Source organism: Psittacula echo (genome assembly GCF_963264785.1).
Source record: "Psittacula echo genome assembly, chromosome: 13".
Classification (NCBI taxonomy): domain Eukaryota; kingdom Metazoa; phylum Chordata; class Aves; order Psittaciformes; family Psittacidae; genus Psittacula; species Psittacula echo.
Window position 1 is genome coordinate 5,699,004 of NC_137749.1, and position 26,858 is coordinate 5,725,861.

At 38.5% G+C, this 26,858-nt stretch overlaps 1 protein-coding gene across 1 annotated transcript in view; it reads left to right on the forward strand.

The window, feature by feature from the left end:
* ADGRD1 (adhesion G protein-coupled receptor D1) overlaps nucleotides 1-26,858 on the forward strand; it is a gene marked incomplete at both ends in the record, with an annotated part of 143,886 nt that overhangs the window by 81,672 nt on the left and 35,356 nt on the right. The window contains 4 exons of the mRNA XM_080628616.1: nucleotides 803-926; nucleotides 13,225-13,328; nucleotides 16,113-16,224; nucleotides 22,557-22,710. Of these exons, the coding sequence (XP_080484742.1) occupies nucleotides 803-926; nucleotides 13,225-13,328; nucleotides 16,113-16,224; nucleotides 22,557-22,710 (494 nt within the window). The remainder of the gene's footprint in view (nucleotides 1-802; nucleotides 927-13,224; nucleotides 13,329-16,112; nucleotides 16,225-22,556; nucleotides 22,711-26,858) is intronic.

Sequence of the window (26,858 nt, forward strand, 5' to 3'; positions counted from 1 at the left end):
TCACTCATTCTAGCATCAGGACCCCAAATAATATCAAAAGTAATAAATGGTTAAGAAGTAGGCAGTTTGGGTGGGTGACCTACAGTGCCTGAGCCCATGGAGCCCCTAGTTGTGTTCCTGTGACTTATATGTCCCCACAGCACTGCAGGGCTGTGATAGCACAGGGGGTTCTGGGTTTCCCTGGTTCCAAGGAGAAGCAGACTCATGAGGATCACTCTCCTATACAGCCTTGGGACCTGGCCACATAGCCAGTCCAGCCATATCCTCAGAGGAGCTGGAGCTGCTTTTGTTGCTCCTGAGGATGAAGTAACAAACACCAACTGACATTGATGGGTCACTAGAAATCTTGCTCAGCCTGAATTACTTACTTTGACAGGATGAGTGACATAGTGGAAAAGGGAGGGGCAGCAGATACGATTCACTGACTTTTATGACTTCTGCAAGATTATTGACTTGTCTGATACTGTAGCTTTCAGAATAGAGAAATTTGGGTCTAGGTGAAATGCCATAAATGGGTTGCACAATGTAAAGAAAAAATGTAGTTATCATTCATTGGCCATAAGACTGGGAAGAAATCTCTAGTGACATTCATGAGGGGTCTGATCCAAGCCATGTTCCAGTCAGGATTTTCCTTAACTCTTTTCATGATGGAATTGAGAAGCCACTAGCAGTATTTGTGGATGCTGCAGCCTGAGATTGTTTTCATACTTTTGTATCTCCTGTACAGTACAATGCATGTCAAATTAACCTGCACAAGCTGCATTTTGATAGAGATTATGTTCCATTTTTGTGTGCTTTGCAGCAATGGAACTGGTGTTTGGTCAAATGAAGGCTGTGTGCGTGAAAGTGGGGACCTCAACTACTCAGTGTGTCTTTGTAACCACCTCACTAACTTCGCCATTCTGATGCAAGTGGTACCTCTGAAGGTGAGATTAAACAAAAGAGTAAATATGTCTGTTAAAAATTAAGCATAAATACATCAGTTGCATCATCACACCACATCAGTAAGTGATTGGAACTGGGCTCGTTTTTGCCTAACTCAGGTTGATTCCAAATCTGGGATGATGTTTTAATACTTCTTGACTGTATTTTTTAAAACTTTGGGGAACTGAAATGAAGCATGAAATGAAACATGTCTGTTGTAAGTGGGAACTCTCTTTACTTGTACTTCTGGCATGATTTCTTAAGGGCAGGAATAGCGCTAGAGGACTTTGTACAGGTGACAATACAGGGAATTTATAATTTTTTGGTGATGAGAGTGGGTCCATGTTGAGTCCCAGATAATGTTGCTGCTAACAAGCCAGTGAAGGATGTAATCCCTCCAACATGCTTCAATTACAGTTCCTATGGCTTGGCTGTTGTTTAGTCCCTCTCTCAGATTTGTTCTGAAAATCTCTTCTCAAATCTTTGTCCAAGATAAACCCTTAAATTTGACTGTTTAGGATTACCTTCTGGTACTTTTTTTTTTTTTTAACCAGTATGAAATATGAAGTTGAGATGTGGGCAGAGACAAGCTTTTGAGCTCTACAAGCAGTCTATGCTCAGTTACAAATTCTTAAAACATTTGCTAAGTATTTGCTTCACATGTCTAAGCAGTAAAGCCTATTGAATCACCTAGACAACTGGAAACTTCTCATACGTGTCCTTGGAACCCTGCTAAGTAAATGTTAAAATGCTGGTGATTTTAAACACATATACATGTTTATTCATCATGTTCTGAAAGTCATGAGCTAAGGTTCAAAAGGCCCATATAAATCACCCATTGGAATACCAGATTGTCAGTACTCTACGAAATTGTTGCAGTGATTTCATATTCAGTCTTGAACTTCTGTATATTTTATTCTTTTTTTTCTTTTCATAAATGATGTTCACAGATCATATGAGACAAGGAAAAGAGAGGGTGGGAGTATGCAGATGCCCACATTTGAACAGTTCTGTTTATATGGCTGTTATATATCTGTGGCTGTATAAATAGAATTGGATTAAATTTTTCCACATGAACACTATTTTTGACAGAACGTTTATTTTTTGTCTAGATTCTGTTTCTTACAAAAATGGGTCTGCTTTGCATGGAAAATGTAAATAAATGATTGGAAATTGATGGTTTGAAAACTGGAAAGGTTTTCTTCAAAAGCTGTATTTTGGTATAAAAAAGTGACTTAATTTTTCATGGAAATTCTACTTGGGGTGTTTTGTACTTTCGTTCCCCTGTGGAAAGTATAATTTCCCTTTCTTCCATTGTACTGATAAATGCAGCTCTCAGGGTAGCACAAGCAGACAGACTTCCTCTCCAAGGGCACCATAACAGCCTTTAACATAATGCACTGGTCAGCAGGACAGTACAGCCAGGTATGAACAGTTCTACCACCCCTTGCAGAAAGGCAAGCTGATGCACAGAAAAAAATAAGAAAAAATAAAAGAGAGGGAAATTGGTAATTCTTATGAGATGTAATAAAGGCCAATACGTGTACAGCAGCTTCAGAAATGGAAGAACACTGCTGATTGAAATCCATGAACTCTTGAGACCAGTTCAGTGCAATAAATGTACTGACTGTCTCAGCTCCTTTTCATGAGACTAATTTTCTTTTTGCTTTAAAAAAAAAAACCAACCCCAAAACAATGAAAAAACCCATAAGCTTTCCATTAACGAGACATTGCAGTGTTTTAAGGAGCTGGCTGTTCACAGCTGGAGAGTACAGCATACTCTGAGCTCAGACAAAGTGGAGGTGTCTCTAAGCAACAAACATTGGCAATAGGTGACCTTCCTCAGAAGTAACCTGTCACGTAGATACTTGTAAGCATTATATGATAACTATTTGTCAGGAATGGTAACTTTTTCTTCTGAGTTGTGCTAAATTTGAGCAAGAATCTCCTTTCTTAACTCCTTCTCTTTGTTCCTTCACATGCTTAAGTCTAGTTTTTCCCACTTACAGAACAGTAGCATGATCCAGACCTTGCCAGCTTTGACCACTGTGAACCTCCCCCAGGGCTGCCCTTCCTGCCAGTACTTCTCCAGCTCATTTTCGTACCTTCCCCAATATCCAGCACATATGCACAGTTTGTGCCTTTCTTTTGGGCATAAATGGCTTTATATATTCTCAAGTTTCTTTATCATTGCAATTTTATTATAAGGTACAGAACTGTCAATAATTTATGCGCCTGGCTTGGGGAGGAATTAGTGTCTCACATGGATTTAATTTTGTTTCAGTAAGGCATTCATAGGAACAAAATCGTAGGATATCTTACATCTGACGGTGCTTTCTCTTGAATACTTGAAGTACCGTGAGATGAGGAATGCTGACAAATTGTTAGACATTTATGGAACAGATTGTCAGGTGGGTCTAATTTTCAGGGAGCATAGAAATGCAAGAAAGTTCTTAGGAACAAGCTGTGAGTTCTTGATTTTCCTTCTTGATCTTTACTCAAAACAGCTTAGATTGATTCAGTCAGTATTCTGCTGTATGCCAGCTGGAAGTAATCTCTGGAGACTGAAATCTGCTGAGATGAAGAAGCAATTTTATTCCAATATTTTCAGAGAAAGAAATTGAAAGAGAGAGGTCATAAAGAGAAATTTTAAATTCTGGAATTTTAATTTAAATATGACAAAATGAACCTCTACTCTGATATCTGTGTGCTATACAGCAGTGTGGGAAGAAGAAGAACTATGAATTCTGTGAATAAGCTAAAATGGAGCTTGGATTAGAAGTGTAGTTGAGTACTACTCCAGATTTTATATTAGTTTCAGCAAGAGCTTGAATGCACTGAAGTTGCGGTGATTGTGAAAGAATGGTATGAACAAAACTGCTGATTAGCTTGAGATGCATGTATGCAGTTTAGCTGCTTTCAGTGATGCTGGGGATTAGCAGTTGTAACAAGTTTATTTCAGGAATGAAGTAACCATCTTGGAAAAACTTAGAGCCATGTGGTGCTCAGATGTCAGCCTGGCACTGACCTGCTAGCCTGCTGATCAAGTGGCCCACATGGAATACCAGAATTATTTGTGTTTTTATCACTCTGGGGTTATGTCTGTATCATGGCTCGCCCAAATCCGTTCTTGCTTGCTGGGATTCATTTATCATGTTGGTTTTAACTCCAGAAATGATAGCATTTATTTGGAGTTTTTGGATATTAGTGATTATCAACTGGTTTAAATGAGTCAATAAGTTAATTGAAGGTAAAATGTGACTGAAGATGAGCAGAATATTTGTGAAAGGGACATGTTCAGCCCTTGATTGCCTTCATGAAGTTATGTGGATGCAATTCAGGTCAGAAATTCCAAACGAGAATTTGGAAGCTCTGTTCAAAGTCTGTTCACAGCTTGGATCACGTGACTAAGATAGAGAATTTCACTATTGCATCTCCCCCACAAGATGTGTCGGTGGGACGTTCAGAGCAGCTATGCAGGTATTAACTAATCCATATACCCCTCCTTTGGCAAACTCATTGCTCTGATCAGGTTTCTCTTTCTGATGGGGGAAACTGAGGTAGAGTAAAAAAGTCCCTTGTAGCAAATCGCAGCTAAAGCTGCACTCTTGGCGTTCATGTCTGCCCTTTCATGCCTTAATACACAGAAGTATTCCATTTTTCGCTTCATCTGGTGCAGTCAGAACAAACCTTTCCTGCCAGCTGCCCTGCAATGTTATAGTTAGAGAGACAATGGCGCATTAATATAGCTGTGGTAGGAAAAATAAACAATCCATTTAGTTTGACATGTTTACACTGGTTTATGTTTGTTGCTTCTGGAAAAAGTCCATGTAGAGGTGACCCAGGGTGATACGCTCCCTGTGGTGGTTTTCTTGTAGTACTGTAGTATGACAGTGCTCTGCTGTGCTTCAGGTTTGAACCTGGATAGGAACAGCAGAGAATGAGAGATGAGGTATTCCCTCAAGAACGCATCCTCTGCTAGCACAGAGGCTGGGGAGATCACAACCTGCAACGCCACCTCCTGCATCCAGCAGAACTTCCCGCTGGAAGGGAACTGGCTAGTGGAGAGGTCCCATTCCTGGGGTGTGAGGGACAAGTGAAATCAGGAGAAGAGACATGAGCAATGCTCCTCTGGTGCAGACAGATGGAGGAATATCTCAAGGTGCTTCCTAGACGGCAGGAATCAAATCTGACACAGAGTAAGCCACATTTTAAAAGCACTCCAAAGCAAATTCAGATACTGTTATTTTATTTTGGGCAGCTTTGCTTCCTCTCATCAGTCAGTGGGACTCTATTCTCCTGCCAAGAAACATGATAGCCATCTGGCAATTTTTATTTTTATAGTGATCCAATAACTACAAAGCATGCCAGGCTATTTGTACCATCTGCCACATAAATGTCATTTCATCAAAAGGGTGGTGGACACCTGGGGATTCAGAGTTCAGAAATCCCTTTTAAAGGAGAAATCATTACCTCCCACAGGAAAGTAGAGCTTGAGATTTGGGTCTCCCTTCCAAGTGACCAGTGCAGGAAACAACTGTAGTATTTATGGCTCCTAGACCATTCTCTTAAATTGGTTATTTTTCCCCCTGTTTTTTCCTCTTTCTGGTTTTTTCAACTGTGAGGGTATAAAAATGACTACTATAAAGTTCACATGTGGATGGACATTTCCGGTGAAGTAACAGTGTCGTACAGTCTGTGGTAGAAATTGTTCAGATTTTTAAACACATTTTCTGCATTTCTGAAGCTAGAAATGACTTTGGTTTTCATCCCATTTGTAGTCTTGTTCCTAATTCAAAAGGGAGGATCAATCAATACAGTTCAAGATGCTCACCAATGGGCTTAAAAGCAGAGAAGTGTTTGTAAAGGGGAAAGTATTTCCAACTGTCTGATCTTGCAGCTAGAGCTCTAGAGACAGCCCACAGCATCTTTAGGGAGCCCAGAATTTTGAAAAGGCTTGGGGATTTGGCTGTGAGTTTCTGTTTTGCAAAATGAAAGACATCCTACATTTCTTCTTTAGGGCAATATCTGTGCATTTATTTTATTTTTCACTGTTCTAGCTGAGTTTGCCAGCAAGTTTTGACAATGGATGGCTGACTGAGAGCAGAGTGCATCTATGCGTGTCCATAAAGGCTGTTCTGAAAATGTCCTAATATTGTCAACTATTTTACAAATAAGGGGGATTGGTGTGTAATTTACAAGTTTGGAACATTGTTTTCCTCAATCTAATGGTGTAGTTATTAATCAAACATTGTACTCGGGGGGGCATTTAAAAAGCAGTCTGAAATGATAACCTTTTTTCTTAACTTTCCCAGCCAGCTGAGGTTCAGATTATATACTCCAATAGGACAAAGAAATGGAAATAATGTGGCATTCTCTGATTTCTGCTGGTTTGTAATTTTAATATAATTACTTTTCTCAGCATGCTGTTCATTGCTGGGAACATAAAAAGAAAAATGCCTTAATCCAGTAATTTTTCTTTTGTGTTGCATACTTAAAAATTGGATAGGCATTGCAGTTTTTTTGGTCCTTGTTTATTACCGCTGACAGTTTATTTAACTGAAGAGATCTCAACAGACAGTTTAGGCAGCTCTTACCCATCAGATGAATAAAGATAAATCAGTTCATGTGTTTGTTCTAGCATTGCTTTGTAAACTTTCTTTGCTCTTTCTCACTCTCTCCACTTGCCCCTCCATTTCATTGCAGTGAATTTTGTCCCTGTGGAGGGATGCATCTCACTGGTGTGGTCACAGTATGACTGTGCATTAGATTTCTTTTGTCCTTTCTATGCTCATCTTTGCTGAAAACTGAACACTAGTCTTGATTTTTAACTAAGAGTCATTGTTCATTCTTGTGCTATTCCATTTCTATGCCAGTACAGCTCTGTTGATTTTTATGGAAAGAAATAGGAAACTCTCTGATTCTGCCCTTAATCCCATAGAATTACATGGAAAAACTTGGACTAATGCTGCAGGACACTAAACCCCTCAAATTCCTTAGAGAATTGATTGGTTACTTACTCAATTTCACTCAGAAGAGGAGAACAAAAAATTACTCTTTATTTTGGAAAAGCACAAATAATGGTTGATAGAACTTTTTTGTTTGAGGAGCATGAAATAGTATTCTATTTTAATCAGAATACTTAACAAAATAACATAAACTTCCTTTCTATGGTGGAAATGAAACCTCTGAGCTATTTGGCAGGTAGGTCTTCTTGCTGACTAAAGAATTTCCCCCCACAGTATAAAAATGTTATGATACTGCACCTTTATCCATCACTGTTCGTATCTTTAGATTTAGTCATTCTCTACTCTTGAGTTCCGTCTGTCTTCTGTATTGGCCTTTTTATGCCCTCTCTCCCCAAAATGTGGTGTACGGGAAATGCATGGTTGGGTACCTTGCAGCTCTTGGCTGTGGTGCAAGCCACAGTTAGCTGCAGTCCTGAATTGAAATGGATGTTTCTGAATCAAAGCCCAAGCCTGGGATAAGGGAGTTAGACATACTAATTTTCATTGAATTTTACTGGGAGCTGGGTATTTATCCTCAACTGCTCTGAAAAATCTCAAACTTGTAATCTGGCAAGAGAGCAGTGTTTCTTTGCCTGCAAGCGCCTGCTGGACCCACACTGGGCTTTATTCTCCTTGCAGCCTTAACTGATGGACTTCATTGTGGCTGTTAATTGGAGAACAGGATGAGCCTGCTTTTGCTGGAACAAGGAAGTAGAAAACAGATGTACAAGTCTTAGATGTATGGGCTAAAAGTAGCTCCTTCAGGTTCCCAGAGGATAATCTGCCTTAACTATAGTGTTCAGCATCTCTTGAGAAACACAAGTATTAGGCCTGAAATGAAGGCAGAAAAAACCCACTACTTTGTGTTACACAGAGATATGAGGAAGAACTTGCAAATATCTGCTTTTCTGATCCCCAAACTTTATTATAATTTGGTACCATTTCACAACTTGAGTCCTCCTTCCCTGCTATGCTTCCTTCAGGCTTTGTTTGAACTAAAAACTTGCTGTGTGAGATCTGAAATTAACGGATTACCTACTGTTTGATGACATCTTGCCCAAAACTACTTTAAAGGATGACATGGGCTTTTAAAAATACTAATTAATGCCTTGGCAGAAATATTTGGAAAATGCTACATTTTTCATATCACAGTGAATAGTTTTAAATGATCATTCACCAGACTGGGCTGGCTGTAGGAGAACATGCCTTTAATCCTGAAAAGCCCCTTCTGTAGCACTTTATTGCTGATCACTAGGAGTTGTGGAGTTAATAGAGAATGGGAATTCAAAAGCATTTCTGCTGGAAATGGCTGATAAAGGTGATTGCGCTGCAAAGCGTGACTTGGAGAGGCCTTTTTTCTCTAAACTTGCAGTATCTGATACATTGTGGCTTGAGAAAAGAAGACTCTGAATCAAGTCAGACTATTCTTTTTCCCCCTGAGAGTAGTGATTGTGCAGTGCTGTTAGGTACGGCCCTGCCAAAATGCTTGTGGTGGTCTCAGTGTGTAGACTGAGCCTCCTGAACTAAACGCAGATGTTAATTTGAAGAAACATACTGTTATGTACCTAAAAAAGTGCTTGGCAAGCTGAAGGAAAACAGAGATTTGTATTGTTGTTATTGTTTAATATATAAATAAAAGCCTCACTGGACTGAAATTGAATTTCAGCAGCCTTTCTGAAGGCAATTAAAACCATTAGCTTCATCAGCCAAGGCCAGCTTTTTAATGTCTCTGAAGCACTCCGGCTGCCAAAGTTAATTATTCATCCTTTTCTTAATTGGATTCAGATTGCATCTTAAAGGTGCAGCTTCCATAGGGTTGGCTGAGCCTTAATTTTTCACCCTCTACCTCTTCTCTCTTCCCTCCCTCCAAAAAATGTTTCCTAATATGTTGTTTTAAGGCTTTGCGGAAGGGTTTAAGAGTGGATTTCAGTCGAGGGCAGTGGGTGGTCATCTCATGGCAGATCTCAGTCGGTTTGACAAACCGGGTAAAATCCATATGTCATTATAAGTAACTTCATGGTAGGAATGTTTTCTGAGATAGAAAGCTGACCGAAAGGGACATTAAAATAGAACTTTCTCTTCTATTTGGACTTAGGGTGAAATATAATTGTCATGTCTTGCATTTCTAGCAGTAAACAAATAACTTTGGTTCCATAAAGTGTATACACTATATAAGCACATGCAAAAATACATTGTGTTCTACTGGTAAGTAATACTAAAATACAAATGATAGGTACAATATAGCCCTAAGATTGCAGGGCTCATTTTTTAGGACTGTAAAACAGGTTTTGGTTCAAAAGCTTGTCTTTTTCTGGAAAAAGATAAATTGCTTTTCACAAAGGAGATTTCAAAAGTAGTTTAGACAATGAAATTACTGCTTTTGATAGCTAAAATTGTGAAGTTGTAATTTGGTATACAGAGAAACCCTTTCAGGATCAGCTATGGCAAACCTTGGTTTACGTGTTTGAACTCAGCCCTTTATCTGACGTGTTGCCTCTACAAAAGCAGACATAGAGGGATATTTTGCAGTACGCAAAGAAGAAAATCTTAGATTAGTAGTTCCCCAAAATGTCCTTTCCTCTGGAGGGAGCGAAAAGTCACCCCTTGGCAAAGCAGAAAACATGCAGTCAACTGCCTGAGAGATGACTGATGAGGAAAAGGGGCAGGAGTGCAAATTTCACAAAAAAGAAGGGGACACTGAGTAGAGAGGCCTGTGCTCTTCTTGTGCAGTTATTTTTAAACAGAGGAGTTGGATGTCGCTATTTTTCTTGTTATTAACAGAGTCATAAAGGAAAAATGTATATTTGCAGTCTGAAATGGTATCTCTCCAGAATCATTTTTCAGGCCATCTGGTTTCCTGCAACTTTCCAAGGTAAAAATGTTAAGCAATGTGCTAACTTCTCTTATGAGGAAGAACAAGGGTGAGACAATAGGTGATAATATTGCAGATGGGTGTAACTTCTGAAACCATCAGATCTTTGCCCATGCTATTAGGGACACTAGCAAGGTGTAAAGGGTGTTACAGCCTGAACTGGAAGAGTGGGAGTTTTATATGGCGTACTAATTTTTGATCTGACTTTGTTAAAGCTGAAACTAAGAAACGTCTTGGGTTTAGTATTCATGATTACTAGCACTCACGATTCCATGAGCTTGTTTCCCTGCTTTTCAGCTTACTGCAGAGTAAGAGACCGTCTAAACTCAAAGAAGCAAAACCTTCTAGAAGAGTAATTTAATATAGATTGGAACAAGTGTGAGAATCTGGCTCATGGGACTACTTCACAGATTGCTCAGTGTTTTATTTGGTACTTTTTAATGCTGTTTTCTTTAGTAATAGCATTTCAGCTTGATTAGCATTTTTGTGATGACTACAAGATCATATCAAATTACTGTCTCATATTCCAGTTTTCAAAAAGACAAGCTGAGGGAAGATGAAATCAGCTCATATCAGATGCTTTGACAAGCTAGGTATTTCTAAAAACCTGCATGCCTGTTAACCCTTACAGTGTTAAGGCACACAACATCCAGCTGGGCTGTAACGGGTTGTGGGAACTTAGTACTGAGACCTCATATTTTAAATACAGGTTCTCTTCTCTCTTGCACCATATACCTGTATTTAAAAATGAGTCTCCACACCCTGGAAATCATTCCAGGCCTTCTTTTTATGCTGTATCCTTCCCCCACAATTCCTATCACCTGCAGAAAGGAGATGATTTCACTGGCTGGAGCCATGGTGAACAGGGACCACTCTCTTGTGCCCTCCAACCTGACAGCTATTGCAGGCTCCATCTTTTCCTTAGTAAAACAAATTGCTTCAGCATCATCAGATTTTGGTTGTGTTTACCACAGCAAGAGCCATTTCCTTAGTTCATAGATGCGGGGACCCACGTAGGTTATTTTAGATTTGAATGAATCTTCTACATGTTGTTGATTAGAGGGTTGTTGGTTTTTTTTTTCCTTTTCCATTTCTAAGTAATACAGGCACCACTTGGGAGAACTTGATGGATGTGTTGTCTTGCTCTGCAGGGGTTTCTGGAGGAAGACTGAGCTAAAACCCAGAGAAAGACATTCTTGGAAGCATCTTAGATATGACAGAAATTAGTCAGAAAAAAAGCTGTTTGTGTGATTGTTATCTTCTGTTGGATTGTTATGGGAAAAAAAACAAAGGCTTTGAATTTTGCCCATTTCTATGAGATGGATCCCCTGTATTTTCTGTACTTGTATATGGTAGTGAAACATTACCTTTCCTTTGCAGATCTTGGCCATCTTTGCCATTGCAAACACGTTAATAGACCAGTGTAAATCTAAATGAGCACTGAGGAGCTTTGACCTCTGTAGGGAGCATTTTCTGGCTGCAGATGTTGAGGGCTAAAGGAGTGAAAGAAAGCTTTGAACTGCTGAGAAATACTGATTTCAGAGTGACTTGAAGCTGGAAAAGCTTCCTCTGCTCCCCTCCTCCTTCTGTAGAACTACAAGCCACCTGTCGCAGGAGAAAGGGATGTGTATTGGAGCAATCAGGAAATAAGGTCCATGCATTTTGGACTTGAGTATCTCTGATGAGGAAATAACTTTGAAACTGCACAATTTACTACACAAATTATTTGTGTTTCAGGGATCTCTAGGGAATGAGGGATGATAGGAACTGTTTTGTGGAAATTATATGGACCTTTTAAGCTGGTCCAGCACACAGAACCCTTTTGTTTCTGTAATTGATGCTATCCAAGTCAGGGAAAAGAAATCTGACTTTGGCTGAAAGAGAAAAAATACTAAAGAGCTGCATCATATTTTCTAGAAACTATAACACCATAGCAACAGTTGTCTTTCAGTGCTGCTGGTGCATCACTTAGTAGTTCTGATTGCTGAGCGAGTCGCAGTCTATTCTGTTGTAAAACCTCCTGCATGTGAGCTGGTACCATTGGCACATAATTACCAGGAAAATGTATATTTGCAACACATCAGTTTTGTCTGTAATTGAATGATTTTTTTCCTCATACTACATGGCGTGTTGTTTCTGTCCTTTAAAAGGAATTCTAATGGGAAGTTTATTGCTAGAACTGGTTGGATTTGATTAATGAAATTGTTTAAGGGGGAATTTTTATTGTGTGTGTGTAAAATAATAGAAAATCCAAAACAATGAGAAAAGATTACTTTTTATTAGAGTTACTGTAAAAAAAATTGGAAGATACATTGTTCCTTTCAGTATTTTTCATAATAAATATATATTTTGAAGGAGGTTTCAGGTAGGAATTTAATTTATAGCAAATACACTGAAATGAAACCAACAGCATTAGAACTTTTTGATTGAACACTTTTTTTAATGTTCAGTTTATGAAAATGTCAATTCCATCCAGATTCAACTCAGGAAAAATGTCTGAAAATTCTTCTGAGATGACAGAACTTTTTCCTGCCTATCTCTGTTCTCCTTATTATGCATTAATACTGCCTGGCTCCCTTTGTTTGGGTGTGGCTTTTTTGTCATTCTTTTATGAGAACTTGCATGGAAAATTAAAGCAGACTTTCTGATTAATTGAAGATGAATAGTCAAAACACACTGTGTCCTATCCCCCCACCCTGCCCTGAATCTATCCAGGTTGTAACATAGGTCCTAGTGGCAGGTACTACGCAGATGAAACGTTCATGAAAGCTGAATTACTTCTACAAAAGGTGCTTGTAGATACAAGCAGAGGCTGACATAAGAAGCTTACACTCTGACTGCCCATGCTGGGTCTTTTCTGTGGTTTTCCATTCTGTAGATGTCAGTCCAGCTCCTTCAACAGGCACCAAAAACATGACACTTTAAACAAAACAAGTGGGCTATAAATGGCCTGTGATTTATGGGTTATCTTGGTTTGTCAGTTCTCACTGCTGTGAAGCACTTCTGGTATTTGCACAGTGATGTAAATTATTGCAGCATGAGAGCATTAGCAAAGTGCCCTGTGAATTGTGAAAGATCTTATTGCTGACATGTTTTGTTCAGCCAATAAACTGCTCTAATCTCAGGCTTGACAATATCACAGCAGCAGAGAGACTAACTTATTCCGAGGAAATCCTGATTAATGAAATAAGAGAGAACCAAAATGCCAGTGGCATGTAGATGCTCTGGCTGTGTGACTGAGTTTGGAATTGGCTCTTAATTTCCTGTGTTAGAAACGCAGTGAATAATTGTGAATATAAGTGCATATATGGGCAGATGGAGGAGGATGTGCTATATGCAGGGGGGCTGCCCTGTGGTCCTGTAGTGTAATAAATCAATTAACAGCTTTTATTCTGTGGTGTTTTTTTCCTTTGTGTACAGCTAACGAGAGAACACCAGGTGGCCCTCTCCTCCATCACTTACGTTGGCTGTGCTCTGTCCATCTTCTGCTTGACGATCACGCTGGTCACATTTGCTATATTGTCGTGAGTAATTTTAAGTTAATATCTGCTGAATAACTGTTATGCAGAGAGCCAGCAGTGCATTTCAGGCCACTGGTTGGGATCCCTGCCATTGCTCAGGATAAAACAATGGCTATTAATTCTACCACTTTTCTTAATTAGATTCTGCACATGTATTTTGTTACAGTTGGTTGGTTATTTCTAAATTAATTTCATTTCCTGAAATGGGTGATCTTTATATAGTAAGCCATTTCCATCCTATGAGGTATCTTTGGAAGTTTTCTAAACTCTTAATGTTTTGCTGTAGTTCAGGAATCTTGCAAGGAGGCTTTAGGAGGGCTTGGTCTGAAGCTCAATGCAAACACCATATGAACAGGGACTGCTGGATCACCCCCTCTTCTTACCCCCTACATACATCTTTGCATTGCTTGCTGTGTGCAATTGGTACTTCTGCTTTTCAGCTGTTTTGTCTGTAAGGCAGTGTATTTATAAAGGTATGCCCAGAAAGGAAAGCTTGGAAGGCATTAGCTGACCCACTTTAGTTTCATGCAGGTTGTACACAATTACATTGTATAACCCGTATTTCTTTTCAAGTAACTTGCTGTTCTCTGTTAGGCAAGTTTTCTGATGTGCCACTTCAGTAGGATGAAGGACACCATAGCCAGTGTGAAATTCATTCCATGACTTATGTTTAAATCCTCTGAAGCCTCCTGCTTGTATCATTGCAGACCTTTCAAGGCATCTCTCGCTCAGAAGGTTTTCTGCCGCAGGGCACTTAGGGGTCTTTATGCCTCTGTGTATTTCGGTAGTGAAAACTGAGTCTGAGGCCCAGCTAGGCTTGATACAAACATTTTTGAAAAAGTGTTCATAGAGGTTTCTGTCTAAATAAAAAATAGAAAACCTGACAAAGGGTGAGGTAACTTGTCTGAGGTTGCGCAGCAGACTGGGAGCACAGCGAGGAATGGGATTCTTGTCTCCTTTTGCACACTAAATCATGTTCTTCCTGCTCAAGAGTTCAAGTTGTGATTTCTGTGCCTAAGCATGTCTTTTGGACATCCTGCTAAGAGGCCAGTTTCTAGGAAAAAGGACTTGCTGGAACCCAGTAAACTGATTGCAGTGTTTGTTTGTTCCAAAACCCGTATTATTTCCAAGTCTCAAGACCTGTGTTGGTCATACTTGGATTAAGTGCATAGCCATGGCAAAATCCACTCTAAATAAGCCCCACTTCTGCCTATCTGGCATTGCGCTATTGGCACGTTTAGGCTAAGTGGAATTATCTGCTCCATTTTTGTCTGAGTGCAAAACTGGGTGTTATAATGTTTAGAAAGGCAAAGGGAGCAAATGGAGATGATATTTCTGCAGCAGGGCTGAAAACTCCTCAAGAAACCAGAGGCAAGCAGAAGACTTGGAAAGAGAGCTTGACTGTCGCTGTGTTAAGCACCCTACCTACATATAGGATCATTCAAACTGCCAATTAAAAATAATTTGATTAGGTTTTCACTGGAGAGCAGGGCCTCATTAGACAGCTGAAGTGAAATTTTGCAATGTAGTGTTAGATGACCATGAGGTAAGTGGAGAGGAATCTGGCAAGTTCTTTGCTACCCTGTGTACTGGCAATGACGGCCACTTCCCAGGAGGGCAGTCCTGCTTGCCTTCTGGGTAACAATGTTCCAGTTTGCAGCTACATGAAATGCCTTATTAGAAAGTCACTGGCATCAGGCAGCATAGCCTGTCTCTTTGCATTACTTTCTGGACATCAGTACTTCTTGTTGTTTTCCTCTTCACTCCCTTCTAATGGAGAACTGGCTACAGTTGTGCTGGAAGAGCTGTACTGACAGAGCACAACTGTCTGTACTGTCCAGCCTGTGTCACCCTGCTGTAGGGGACATGCATGATGTGTCTCCAGTGGCTGCAAAAGTCATCACTATCCAGTGTGATACAACAAAAAGATGGGAGCATGTACTGTTGTGTGGAGGAAGTACTGCTATTCACACAGCCAAACGGCCCAGGTCTGCTGGAATGATGGAAGCTGATGGTAGGGGCTGGCAGGCAGTATGGATTGAAATAAAAAACCTGTTATCACTAGTACTGTTTTTTTTTAAAGTGAAGAATATAATTATGCAAACGGCCCATAACGTTCAGATAAATGTTTTTGTTTGTTTTCCACTTCCAGTTTCTGGATGAGAACAGAAACACGAGGTCAGAAGGCTCCCAGGAAAGCATGTTCTTGTCTGCTTTCCAGCTGCTTTTTGCAAAGCCAAGAGAGATGTGTTCACATGATGTTGTAATCAAGGTCAGGTCTCTATCAAGATAGGCACTGCCCATCTGCATCAGTAGCGATAGTTCCTGTGCTCAAAAGCTGATAATAGTAAAGTCATAATTGTAACCAATGTCTTTTCACGTTCCTTTATTTATAATATAGGCAAATACCAACAAAATAAAACCAGAAACTTTGGCACAGTATGGACTAGATGGTGCAAGACAGTGTTCTTTCTGTGAGGTGCATATCTGACTTCCTTGACAGTACAGCACCATTCAGGATCAAGCCCTTTGTTAGTGTCTATCACAAGTCATCAGCAGAGCTAATTAACATGTAAATCAGTCTTTCTGCTGTCTTTAGAATGGCAGAAGAATATCACAGAATCAAATAAACGAGTTAGGTACCACTCCATCCTGGTGGAAGGTGTGCTCAAAAGACGTCACGATAACCTCCACCAAAAGTCAATCAAAATGCTTGCTGATAACTCATAAATACATTTGTGCTTCTTAAATATTGTTTTATTCATGTGTCTTTCTATCTTCTGCCAGGTCTGTCAGCACCATTCGCAACCAGCGCTATCATATCCATGCTAACCTCTCCTTTGCTGTCTTGGTGGCTCAGATCCTGCTTCTCACCAGCTTTCAGTTCAGCCCTGGAACAGTAAGTCCTAAAAAGAACGATAGTGGGTTTTGCAAGGCATCTTCATGGAATGAATGCCACGTGCAAGAAATTGTCTTGCACGTGACATCTCCTATTTTTAATGTGCCTTAGCCAAAAATGATATCTTACAACACTGGATACAGCCTTCTGTGCATCCAAATAGTGTTATCATGGTATTTGACCATGTCTGGATGGTTTGCAAACTGAAAGAGATACACACCCATCATATCACCATCAAAATCCCTACAGTGAGGAAAATGGTATGAATTTTGTATTACGTGGGGTATTTGTATTTTTGTTACAGTTTTGGTTTGGTGTGGGGAGGGGTATATGTAGGTTTTTTTAATTGTCTGTTCTCTGCTATGGTACAGTTTGCCTTTTTTTCCATATTAAAAAGGTATCTTATTCTTTTTGGAAGGTAATGAGCTTCCTGATGTAGTTGTGGCAATTTATTCTGCTTTCTTGGAGAGCAAAACAGAAAGCCTTTGGATTTTTTGTACATGAAATTCTATTTGTGTGGTAGAATACGCTGTTTTTCTGAAGAGCAGATCTGTTGATCATGATCTCTGCTCTAAAAATGTAGATTATTTTTAAATATCATTCATGTTTATTTGAGCTGTGTAATAGTCAGTGAGAAAGGTAATAGGAACCACTGCTCAATTAGCCAGAGCATTACTTCCATGTAAGAGTTGAATCTGAGATCCTCAGTACTGTAAAACATGTATATGCTTCTCTTGGCATCTAAGGCAACCATTTGAACAAATGGCAAATACCTTGCTGTTGCTTATGTGGTACTGAAGCACTATGCATGTATAGATCACATATATCAGAACTTGAAATTACAGATTGATTTTATGGATCAGGTGGGAATTCCTTATTCAGAGTACCATTAAAACTGGCATCTCAACTAGGTGGGCTAGATTAAGACAAATATGCCATGTTAACAGTATTACATACTAGTAAATCCAGTTTGTTTCCACTGTTACGTTTAAAAAATGTTATTTAAAGTAACATAAGGTCTGTTGATGGGAAGTCCCACCTGCAAAAAGAAGAAAGAAAACCTGATTTTAAAATAATCTTCCAGGGTGCTTGGTTTTTGTGATGATCAAAACCTGGCTCATTTGGTGACCACCTATTGCTCCATCTGACTTTTCACAAGCAGTGAGCAGTTTCTGTTAATTTTTGATTATTTTTATTATCAGTACAGTAAATGAGGTTTGCACACCCTTCATTTTGCCAATACAACAAGTACTTAAATTTATTTTCAGCTCAGGTGGGATCCCTTGAGCTTCTGTGATGTTTATAAATAACAATAATGTCTGGTTTTACATAGGCTATTTTTACGTGAGGATGTAAAAGCACTTTGTTGATGCTTTTTTGCTGTTTAACATTCAGGTAGGCCCTGAATGACTATGATCATGTGCAAGGGAGAAAATGCTAGGGAATGGTTTATATGGAAATGAAATGGAGACAATGGAGAGCAGCAAAAGATACTACTTGAAACTGAAGACAATGGAAACCAGGCATTAAAATAATCCTCTTCAAGTGTAGAGCTAAATCTCTTTAGAAAGTACATAGACTTGAGGGCAAGAAAATATTCACTCAGCATAACAGGGTGTTTTATTCTCAGTGTTTCTTTTTTCATCCGAGTCACTTCAGATAACATGTAAAAGCCCCTTTACACTTTTTCAGGGCCTGCTTCACCTCAAGTCTTTTAAAATACTGTGAAATACTAGTTGGATGTAGGTGGAGCCCATGTTCCCCAGAGACATGTCCCAGTGTCCACTTACATTTATCATATGCCTTATCAACACAGAGATGTCCTGCTTGTTTAGTTAAGCTAGTGGAATGCTCACATACGTTGAAGTTACAGTTTAATAGGTGCATATTTTAATTTGTCTTAAGCCTATTCAAGACTTACTTAAATCGAAAGTAAAATTAAATTGAAAGTTAAATTGAAACAGCAGCACCCAGAAAGCAAGATTTGTTTTATAGCACAAGCTTTCTGAAGTGAAACACTTATCTACAGAAAACTTGGACCCAAGGGGTTATAAAAATGGTGTACTAAGTGAAACACTTCAGAAACAGACTCCATGGATATTTCAGCTTGCTCTCCTCTGTAACAGAAGTAATTGTAGGGCACAATACTGTAAAGATCTTAAAGCTGAAAAGCACAATCTACATACTGTCTGCCACACTTTTATTTTTATTGTTTTAACCTCTTGGGATCAGGGATCTTGTGATTCATCCTTTTATTAGTCTCATGTCCTTACCTTCTGCATGCTCAGTTCTCACTAGTTCTGACATCAGTTTTAATACCTTTAAATGCTGCTTTAATTGGACTGCTAAATGGTGTTTTACAAAAATAGGGAGGCTGTATTTACACTAGAAGGTGTAAATTTGTTAGTATTCTGTTTCTGCCAAAGAGACTTCTAGTGTATCTAGTGCTAAACTGTTTATAAGTGCCCTTGCTTGAGAAGAGGACCAATGGTACCAGTTTGTGTGAGGAGATACAATGAAATAGGAACAGCACTGTGGAAACAGGCCCTAAACTGGCATCACTTTCTTGCATCACTGCCTTTAGATGCTCCATTGTTTCCCATCTCCATCTCTGCGGTTATTTAGTTTTCGATTCCAGATACGGTATACAGTATTCTGCTGGTAATTTCAAATGTATTATTTAATAACTTAGAATTTATATTGCAGCAATTTTCCTTTTGTAGAGTAGGAGTAATTTTTAACCACAAAACTCTTGTGGCCACAAATAGGAATTTTGTCCTTATAATCCAACCAAACCCTTTTTATTTTTATTTTTGAAAGCTGGTCCTTGATACGTAACATCAGTAGTGCTAACGCAGTAGTCCTAAATGATCGTTCCAGGAAGGCAGTTATTCCTGAAACTAAGGTATCTTTTTACTAGAGAAAGCAAGTCTCTTCACGCAAAGCATTTTCTTCCTATACTGACAAGTCCCTAAGATATATTTGCTGTCCATGTGCCAGTTTTATGACTTCCCTTAGACTTTCAGCATCAGATGTATTTCTTTCTTCAGAAGGTTTTGCTGGCTACTTACTCTCTGCTATAGATTAGAGAGTCTACTGTTTTTAACAGAATGCTAAACAGACGTGTCCATTTTTTAAAATAATTAATGATCAACATTTCTTCAGGCTAATAAAACCTTCCAAAGACCTGACTGCATGTTTGTGGGAGAAAGTAAAGTATTATTTAGATATAGGAAAATGGAAATTGAAGTAGAATGTGTTAGGCAGCATTGTGTTTTTCCAGCACAATTAGAAAATGTGTGAAGTTCTACATCAGTGTATTGAGCTGTTTCTCAGTACTCCTGCATTGCATTGCTTAAACTACTTCAAAATAGGGAGATGAAATGAGCTACTTTTGTTTATGATATATGTACATGCATAAATTCAAAACTGTTTATCTAAGCAGCATATAGATTGCAGGGAAGGACATTTTCAGAAGGGTTCTGTATAATGCAGTAAGATTGCCACTTGAGAACACTATTAGAAGTTGAATGTATGCAAATTTACCTATCTGTTTTAAGACTGTCCTCAGTAAACAAGTGACTCCTGTTTTCTGAGAGGCTTTTCTGAAAGTCTGTTTTACTTTCTCAACAGCTGTAACGTGATGTGCCTTGCTGCTGGCTGGACTGATTTTTCTGTTTCCACAGACTCAGTAGTAGTCAGCTGTAAGAGTAACAGTAATGAGATCTGTCTTTTTACAGGCAGTCTGCTAAAAGGAGTGTGCATCGTAGGACACAGCAAGGGAGCTCTGTGTATTTGTAATATGTAAAATCTCAGCTTTTCAATGCCTTTTTTGAGAAGGCAATCCTGTCATTTAAGAATATCTTCAAAGTAATTAAGGCACAAATACAGAATGTGTAGCACCTTTGCTATGTATCTTCTGTAAAAAAATCTGCAAATCTCTGTTATACAAAATTATTTATAGGACAGTATCCTGCTACTTCACAGTTTTATTTTTCTGCTGTTTTGAAATTCCTATTGTTTGGCTACCTAAAAATTGGAAAGTATCTATTTGACAGAACCAGCTTGTAAGTCAGCTTTATGTTGCATTTATATTTTCATGGACTAATCTAGTAGAAATCAAAAGGCATTAAAATGGATTTCAGAGCCTTATAAAATTAACAGGAAAGGTTTTTACAGTTTTTGTCAATAAGCAAATCTGGTTTAGTTATATGTCACCAAACACTGCGAAATACTACAACACTTACAGATCTCACTTACATGAATTAAAACCAAAGTTATTGCTTTTTAATACATTTAGTCACAGTGGATTTGCATTAGAACGTCCTTGCACTAGCACAGAACTAGCTGACTACCAGTGGGAAGGTATGGGAAAGCTTTAATTTTTGTTAGACGAGCAAGTCCCAACATTTTAATTTTCATTAGTATACAAAATCCCAAACCATCAACAAAAAAGAATAAAAAAAAGAATAAAGTGCCAGCAATGGCAGCTAAGCTAAAGCAACAAAGGGAACCGATGATTAACATCTGAAGACCAGTGTAGCAGAAGGACAGCAAACTGGTTCATAATGGTAATGCTTCCTCAGCACACAGACTGCATCTGCCTGGATACCTGACTGTGACTTGACAAGGAAGGGAAACACTGGAAGGGGAAAAAAGGTCTTCCCGGTTGCATGGATGGCATGCAAGCAACCCCTCTGAAATTCTGTCACAGAAGGGATGTTACAACCACCAAGCAGAATGACCATCATCAGTATGCTGCAAGATGCGAAACACATATAGCTGGGACTTGTTCCAAGAGCGTGTTTAAAATGTGCCTTAACTGAAAACAAACCAAACAAGGTTATCTTGTGATAAGATGGTTGGCATTCACATCTGTTCAATTACTGCACGATGAGCAAATCCACTTGCAGTGAGACATCCTCGAAAAGCAATTAGCAGGGAAAGGAGAGTGTGCTGTGTGAATACGTGAGGAGTGGGGAAGAAGAAAGGATTAGTTTTTCCTGTTCTTGTCAAGTAGGCTAATAGGAGACTTTGAGAAAAAAGTAAAGATCTCTTTGCAGAGCAACTTAGGAAAAAGCCAGGTTTTAAGCCCAGACTACATTATCTGTAGCCCACAGTAAGCACTGAGTTGGGTGTAAAAAGGGTTCAAGAGGATGTTTTTACTTCTTGCTACATTGCCTTAGTCATGGCATTCTTCTCTTTTGCGGCACTTCAAAACGTATGTTACAGTTTAAATTAAAATGGTCCAGTTTACACCAGGGGGGCTCACTTTCTAGGTGGTATTATTCTGTTGCTTTAACTTTTCTATTAGCTCCTATTTCCAGAATCTTGATAGCACATAGTGAATAAAGGACAATCAAGGAGTATTTAAATTATCTGAAAACTTTGAGTTCTTTGTCTTAATCACTAGATGTATTCTTCCCAAATATGACTTCATATACAGCTGGTACATCAGGCTGAGAAAATGGGAATTCAAATAGGGGGGCAAACTAGATACCTATTATTGAGCAATTAGAGCTAAAGAGCCAATGAAAGCTTTCTAGCATATCATGAAATGTCTGTATTAATATTGCTGATGGAAAAGCATATGACACTTTTACAGACTTTCTAACCAGGACAGACAGACACTGGAATACAATGAGATTTAATTTATGTGTGACCTTATGTGTGATGTAAACAACAACGAAGTAGGAAAGCCACATGGCAAGGTGTAACTAAACAGCAGGTTCAACATGGTACTTGTCCTGGGTTCAGCAGCAGCAGTCAGTTTTTCTCCTTCTTAGTAGCTGGTGCAGTGCTGTGGTTTTTCATTTTAAAATATCCATGTTTTGCTCAAGCTTAACTGATCTATTGACTTTCTACAGTTCTTTGTAGAAAATGAGGCATGAACTATGCTGGGGTTTCTACCACCACAGAGCAGGGAACAAAGTAGAGGACAATGTTTGTATCTCTACTTCTTTGACTTTCCTGTATTTACCACAGGCTTAGCAACAGGATGTTGACCCTTCAGTTTTGAATTCTTAAATTTTTTGTATAGTAGGAGTATTGCTCCTCCTATTATAAATAACAACCAGTTTGGATTTCCATATCATGGTTGGCAGTGGTTTTGAGGTGGTTTGTGTTGGGTTTTTTTTTTTTGTTTAAAGCTAAAACGTGTTACTGTGAAGCTACATGGAAATACTCTAGAAAAAAGAAATGCTGAAGTGCTTTGTTTTTAAGCCTGTTCTACTCCAGAGATTTAACATTTAGCGTGTAAATGTGTATAGAAAAAAAAGTAAAAGTGACTGCATTACAAAGAAGTAACATACTAATTTTTGTTCTTAATTCAGGTGCCTTGCAAGATCTTGGCCATTCTCCTTCATTTTTTCTTCCTGAGTGCTTTTGCATGGATGCTGGTGGAAGGATTTCATCTCTACAGTATGGTGATCAAAGTATTTGGGTCAGAAGAGAGCAAGCACTTATATTATTATGGAATTGGATGGGGTAAGCATTTAGTAGCTGCTTGGTTTAAGTCTCCTCACAGTAGGACAAGATTATATTCAGAAGCATGTGTAAAATGGTCATCTTAGGACCATAGTTAGCCTTATTGAGAGTAGGTCTGTTGGATAAGAAAATGCATAATTTTTCTGACTATAATCAGACTTTAAAGTATATAGCCTCTAAACCTAATTCCACTACCGTAAATTCCATGACCTCACTAGGCCAGATCGGATCCTTAATTACTACATCAATAGCAGGAGTGTGGGAGGGAGGTCTCACTGCACTAGTATGTTCTTTTTTTGGTTCTCACTGACTATACTGGCTTATTCTAGTATTCTGCAAATCATACATAAAAAATCAGCACAGTAGGACCAAGGGTTGATGTTTTGTGCCTTGAAATCGTCAGATGAAAAAAGCTGCACAGAGCCTCGGTGTTATAGTTAAGAATAAAAAAGTAGCACTATGACACAGGAAACTCACAGATAGCAATTCATAGCTTTCTAAATGCAGTAATGAAAGCATAACCTGTGTACTTACTGAGGAGTCGAAACTGAGTATTTTGTTCCAGACTCTTCACAACACATGGAAGTCAGCTTGCTGTTACTGTCCTGGAAGTACAGCAGTGATGCTTGACAAATCCCACATTTAGAAGAAAACCTCATACATTGAGTCAAAAGGAGAGATGTGAAAAGATAGCAAAGGAGTGTCTATGCAATTACAGATAATGCATGTTTTAACATATTTTGAAGTTATCTTTCTCCCCACAAATTCATTTTGAAGATGACTAAAACTCAATTATACCAATAATACAGACCTACTGCAGTCATAGTGGAATATTTAATACCAATTGGCACCATGCAGATCTGAGTGACACTAATGCTGTTCACTTTTTTAGATAAATATATATACACATACATATATATTCATACATATATATATTTCAACAGCTGACTACTTGTCCTGGTTTTTAATATGATATTTTTATATTCTGTACATCATTCTTCTTTGGGTTTGAAATCTCCTTCTTGGAAGTTCTGTCTAAGGGCAATTTGATATATTCCTCTGGTGAATGTATCTGCTACACTGAGAAGCTTTCTTCTTTGCCCTCATTGTTTCTCTGTGACAAGTTCAGGAGTATCACATACGTGCATCCTTACCCTGGCTGCTCTTAAGGAATGGCCAGTTTGCATGACAACAATATGCACCTTAAAGCTTCAGGTGCTGAAAGCAGTTGAAAGCTGTTTGGCTGAGTTTTCAGTAGACCTGGGTAAAATATCTCCCCTTTCTTTTTTAACTTTTTTTCCTCCAAAACCACTACTCAAAGCAGGCTAAGTGGAATAATTCATCTCTTGCATGCACACAGACCTAGAAGTAGAAGAACCCAGAGAGGCAGAGGGTTAAAGACATTGGAGGTTTGTGGATTCTTTTAGATTGAGTGCTAAATGTAGATAAACCTGCTGATGTTATAGAGGTTTCTTGCGGATTTATTTAATCCAGAGCTCATGGAATACAAATCCAAGTGGATCAAACTACAGAAAATGTTCTCATAAGACCCTGAGAACTCTTTCTCCTTCAGAAATGTTATGTAAAAAGACACAACAGTTTATAAAATAATTAGGAACTGGCATTTAATTCACTGGGGTATTTGCATATAGCAGATGATTTAATTAACTCAATTTATAATCAATCATTAATTACCTTATGAAAATAAATTAATGATTTAGATGTGCTGCAATGCACCTTTACCCTTTTTTTCTGGCATTTTGTGTAAGGTTTATTTATTGTAAAATGGCAGCAATCTACAAAGTGATTTAGAAGGCACAAGGATAAACATGGCATCTGACTGAGATATGACTAGTACTAGTGCTTCCTTTTATTGCAATATGATTGCTACCACTCAATTAGTAGTAATTAGCAAATGTGTACATTGCCTGTATGTGCATAACCCAATGGGACGTTAAATGTGGTTACTAAAAAGTCTCTTTGGTGGTATTTTCAATAATGCTTTGGAGGAAAATGCCTTGGGCCAAATAGTAGATGTATGGAGCAAAATACATGAGGTACCAGCAGCAGAAGTTTCTGTATCAGTTGTAGCAATGCTGCTCTTGGCAAGGATTGTGTAAGAAACCCGGTGACAAGCTCTGTTTCTGAAATGTAGCAAAGCTACTGTTTGAACAGATAGTGGAAGACATCATCCATGTAACAGTAATACACTTCTCTGTGTAAACTTTGTGAAATACCTTTTTTGCCAAATATTTTAATTTTTGAAAGTACATTCCAATTAATATTCTTACAAGGGCTAGGAAAAAAATTTTTACTGAAATCCAGTAAATCTACCATGTCACTGGGAAAGCAGTTTGTATTGCTTTATTTTTTCCATATAGCTCCAAGTATTTACATTTGAATTAAAATATTGAATTTCCTTAATCATATCTGACATCATGCTATTGCTGCAAGTGTGTCTAACCATCACTGAAGTAATGTAACAAGGCAACTGCATTCCAACTTGTTTATCTCTTGACAAGTATCAGGGCGACTTTGAGTCAACAGCACCGCAGCTCACTGACTGGTATGCAAGTCCAATGCTCGTCAGTTGGTAATAGATGTTGTTAAACAATGATAGTTTTAGAGAGATCCACCCTGCAGTATTCCTTACTTAAATGCTTTAAAGGACACCCAGGTTTGTCAGCTCCCAGCTTTCTCTTTTGTTAGCATACTGGCACTGAATATGATTATAAAAGTTTAATTAGAGGTCAGGTGTCAGTATTGCATTCAGCAGCAGTGTGTGCTCGTGTTCTGTGGGGTGGTTTGGGCTGTCCTTTCATGGACTTGATGAAAGGACAATAGTGAGAAGTTATATCTATTGCTAAAGTTCCCACATCTAAACAGAAGCCTTGCAAGGCTGGGGAAAGAGGCTAAAAATGCTTTATCCTAAAATTATTTTGTTTGTCCTTAAAACAAGGATAAGTTTGCATTGAATACAACTGTCAAAAGAAAGTTGAGCATTCTTGTACCATCCTGAGACCATAATAGATATATATTTTCCAGTATCTAATAAAAATTGATTTTTTTTTTACACTTTGGCTTAGCTGACCGAAGATGTTTGAAAGAAGTTGAAGATAAGGATGTTGCATTTCATATTAGTCAAAACAGATAGTTCATTTCTTCATTCTTAGCTTTTTGAAGTGTGAATGCATTTGACTTTTGCAATCTCATAGGTCCTGGAATATGGCAGACCCTTAACTTAGAATCCCAGACTCATAATTCTTACTTAAGGAGAGGCACATGTGTAAAAGCTTCCATCCTCTGTATTAATGACAAGTTGAAACTTGAGGCAATGAGAGGAGATAAGACAAGGAACTCGGCACTGAGTATCACTGATCCTTGGAGAGATATTACTCCTGTAAAGTGAATTTAACAGTAATCAGAGAGGCAGGATAGCAAATGTGCAGAGTTGATTGAAGTTCCTGTTTATTATCTTCAGTCCCAAGGGTGCTAAAATTACCTCAAAGACGGCAGTTGTCAGGAATTCAAAAGAAGAGCTATTTGAAGAAGGTGATAATATCGTAACTTTAAAACCACCTTGAGATTGATTGAGGGGAATAAAATACTTTGTTGCCTTGGTGATTCAGCATAATACACACAGATTATTGTAGCAAAACTTTTCCCACCCACCCATCTGTAGGATACTGATGATAAGAGTTTGTGATACTGGAGAATTTGCTGTGGCACTTTGGCCTTAACATGTTTTCCTATTTCAGACAATTTCCTTTCCTATAGACACTGCCTCAGAATGAAGATTTTGTTCTGAGCTGTCAAAAAGAGCTACGTTTCTTTATTTGCTGTTGCTTGGTGTAGTCCCAGACTTCTGCAGGGGTACAACACCACAGCAAAAGAAAATCATAGGAAATTAACTTCTACAAAACAAACTGGAGAATATACTTTCCCCCATCAAGCAAAGTAGATCTTTTCAGTATTGGAAGGAAATATACTTCCATTTGTGTCTAATGCTTACTCTTTCTCTATAAATGACATTTAGCCTTTTAGAATTTATGTTGTAAAATTGCTTTGAATTGTCTGCCACAGACTCTCTATGGCCTGTCTGGGGTTTTGCTATGTATAGAAGATGCAGAAGCTTTCAAAATACAACA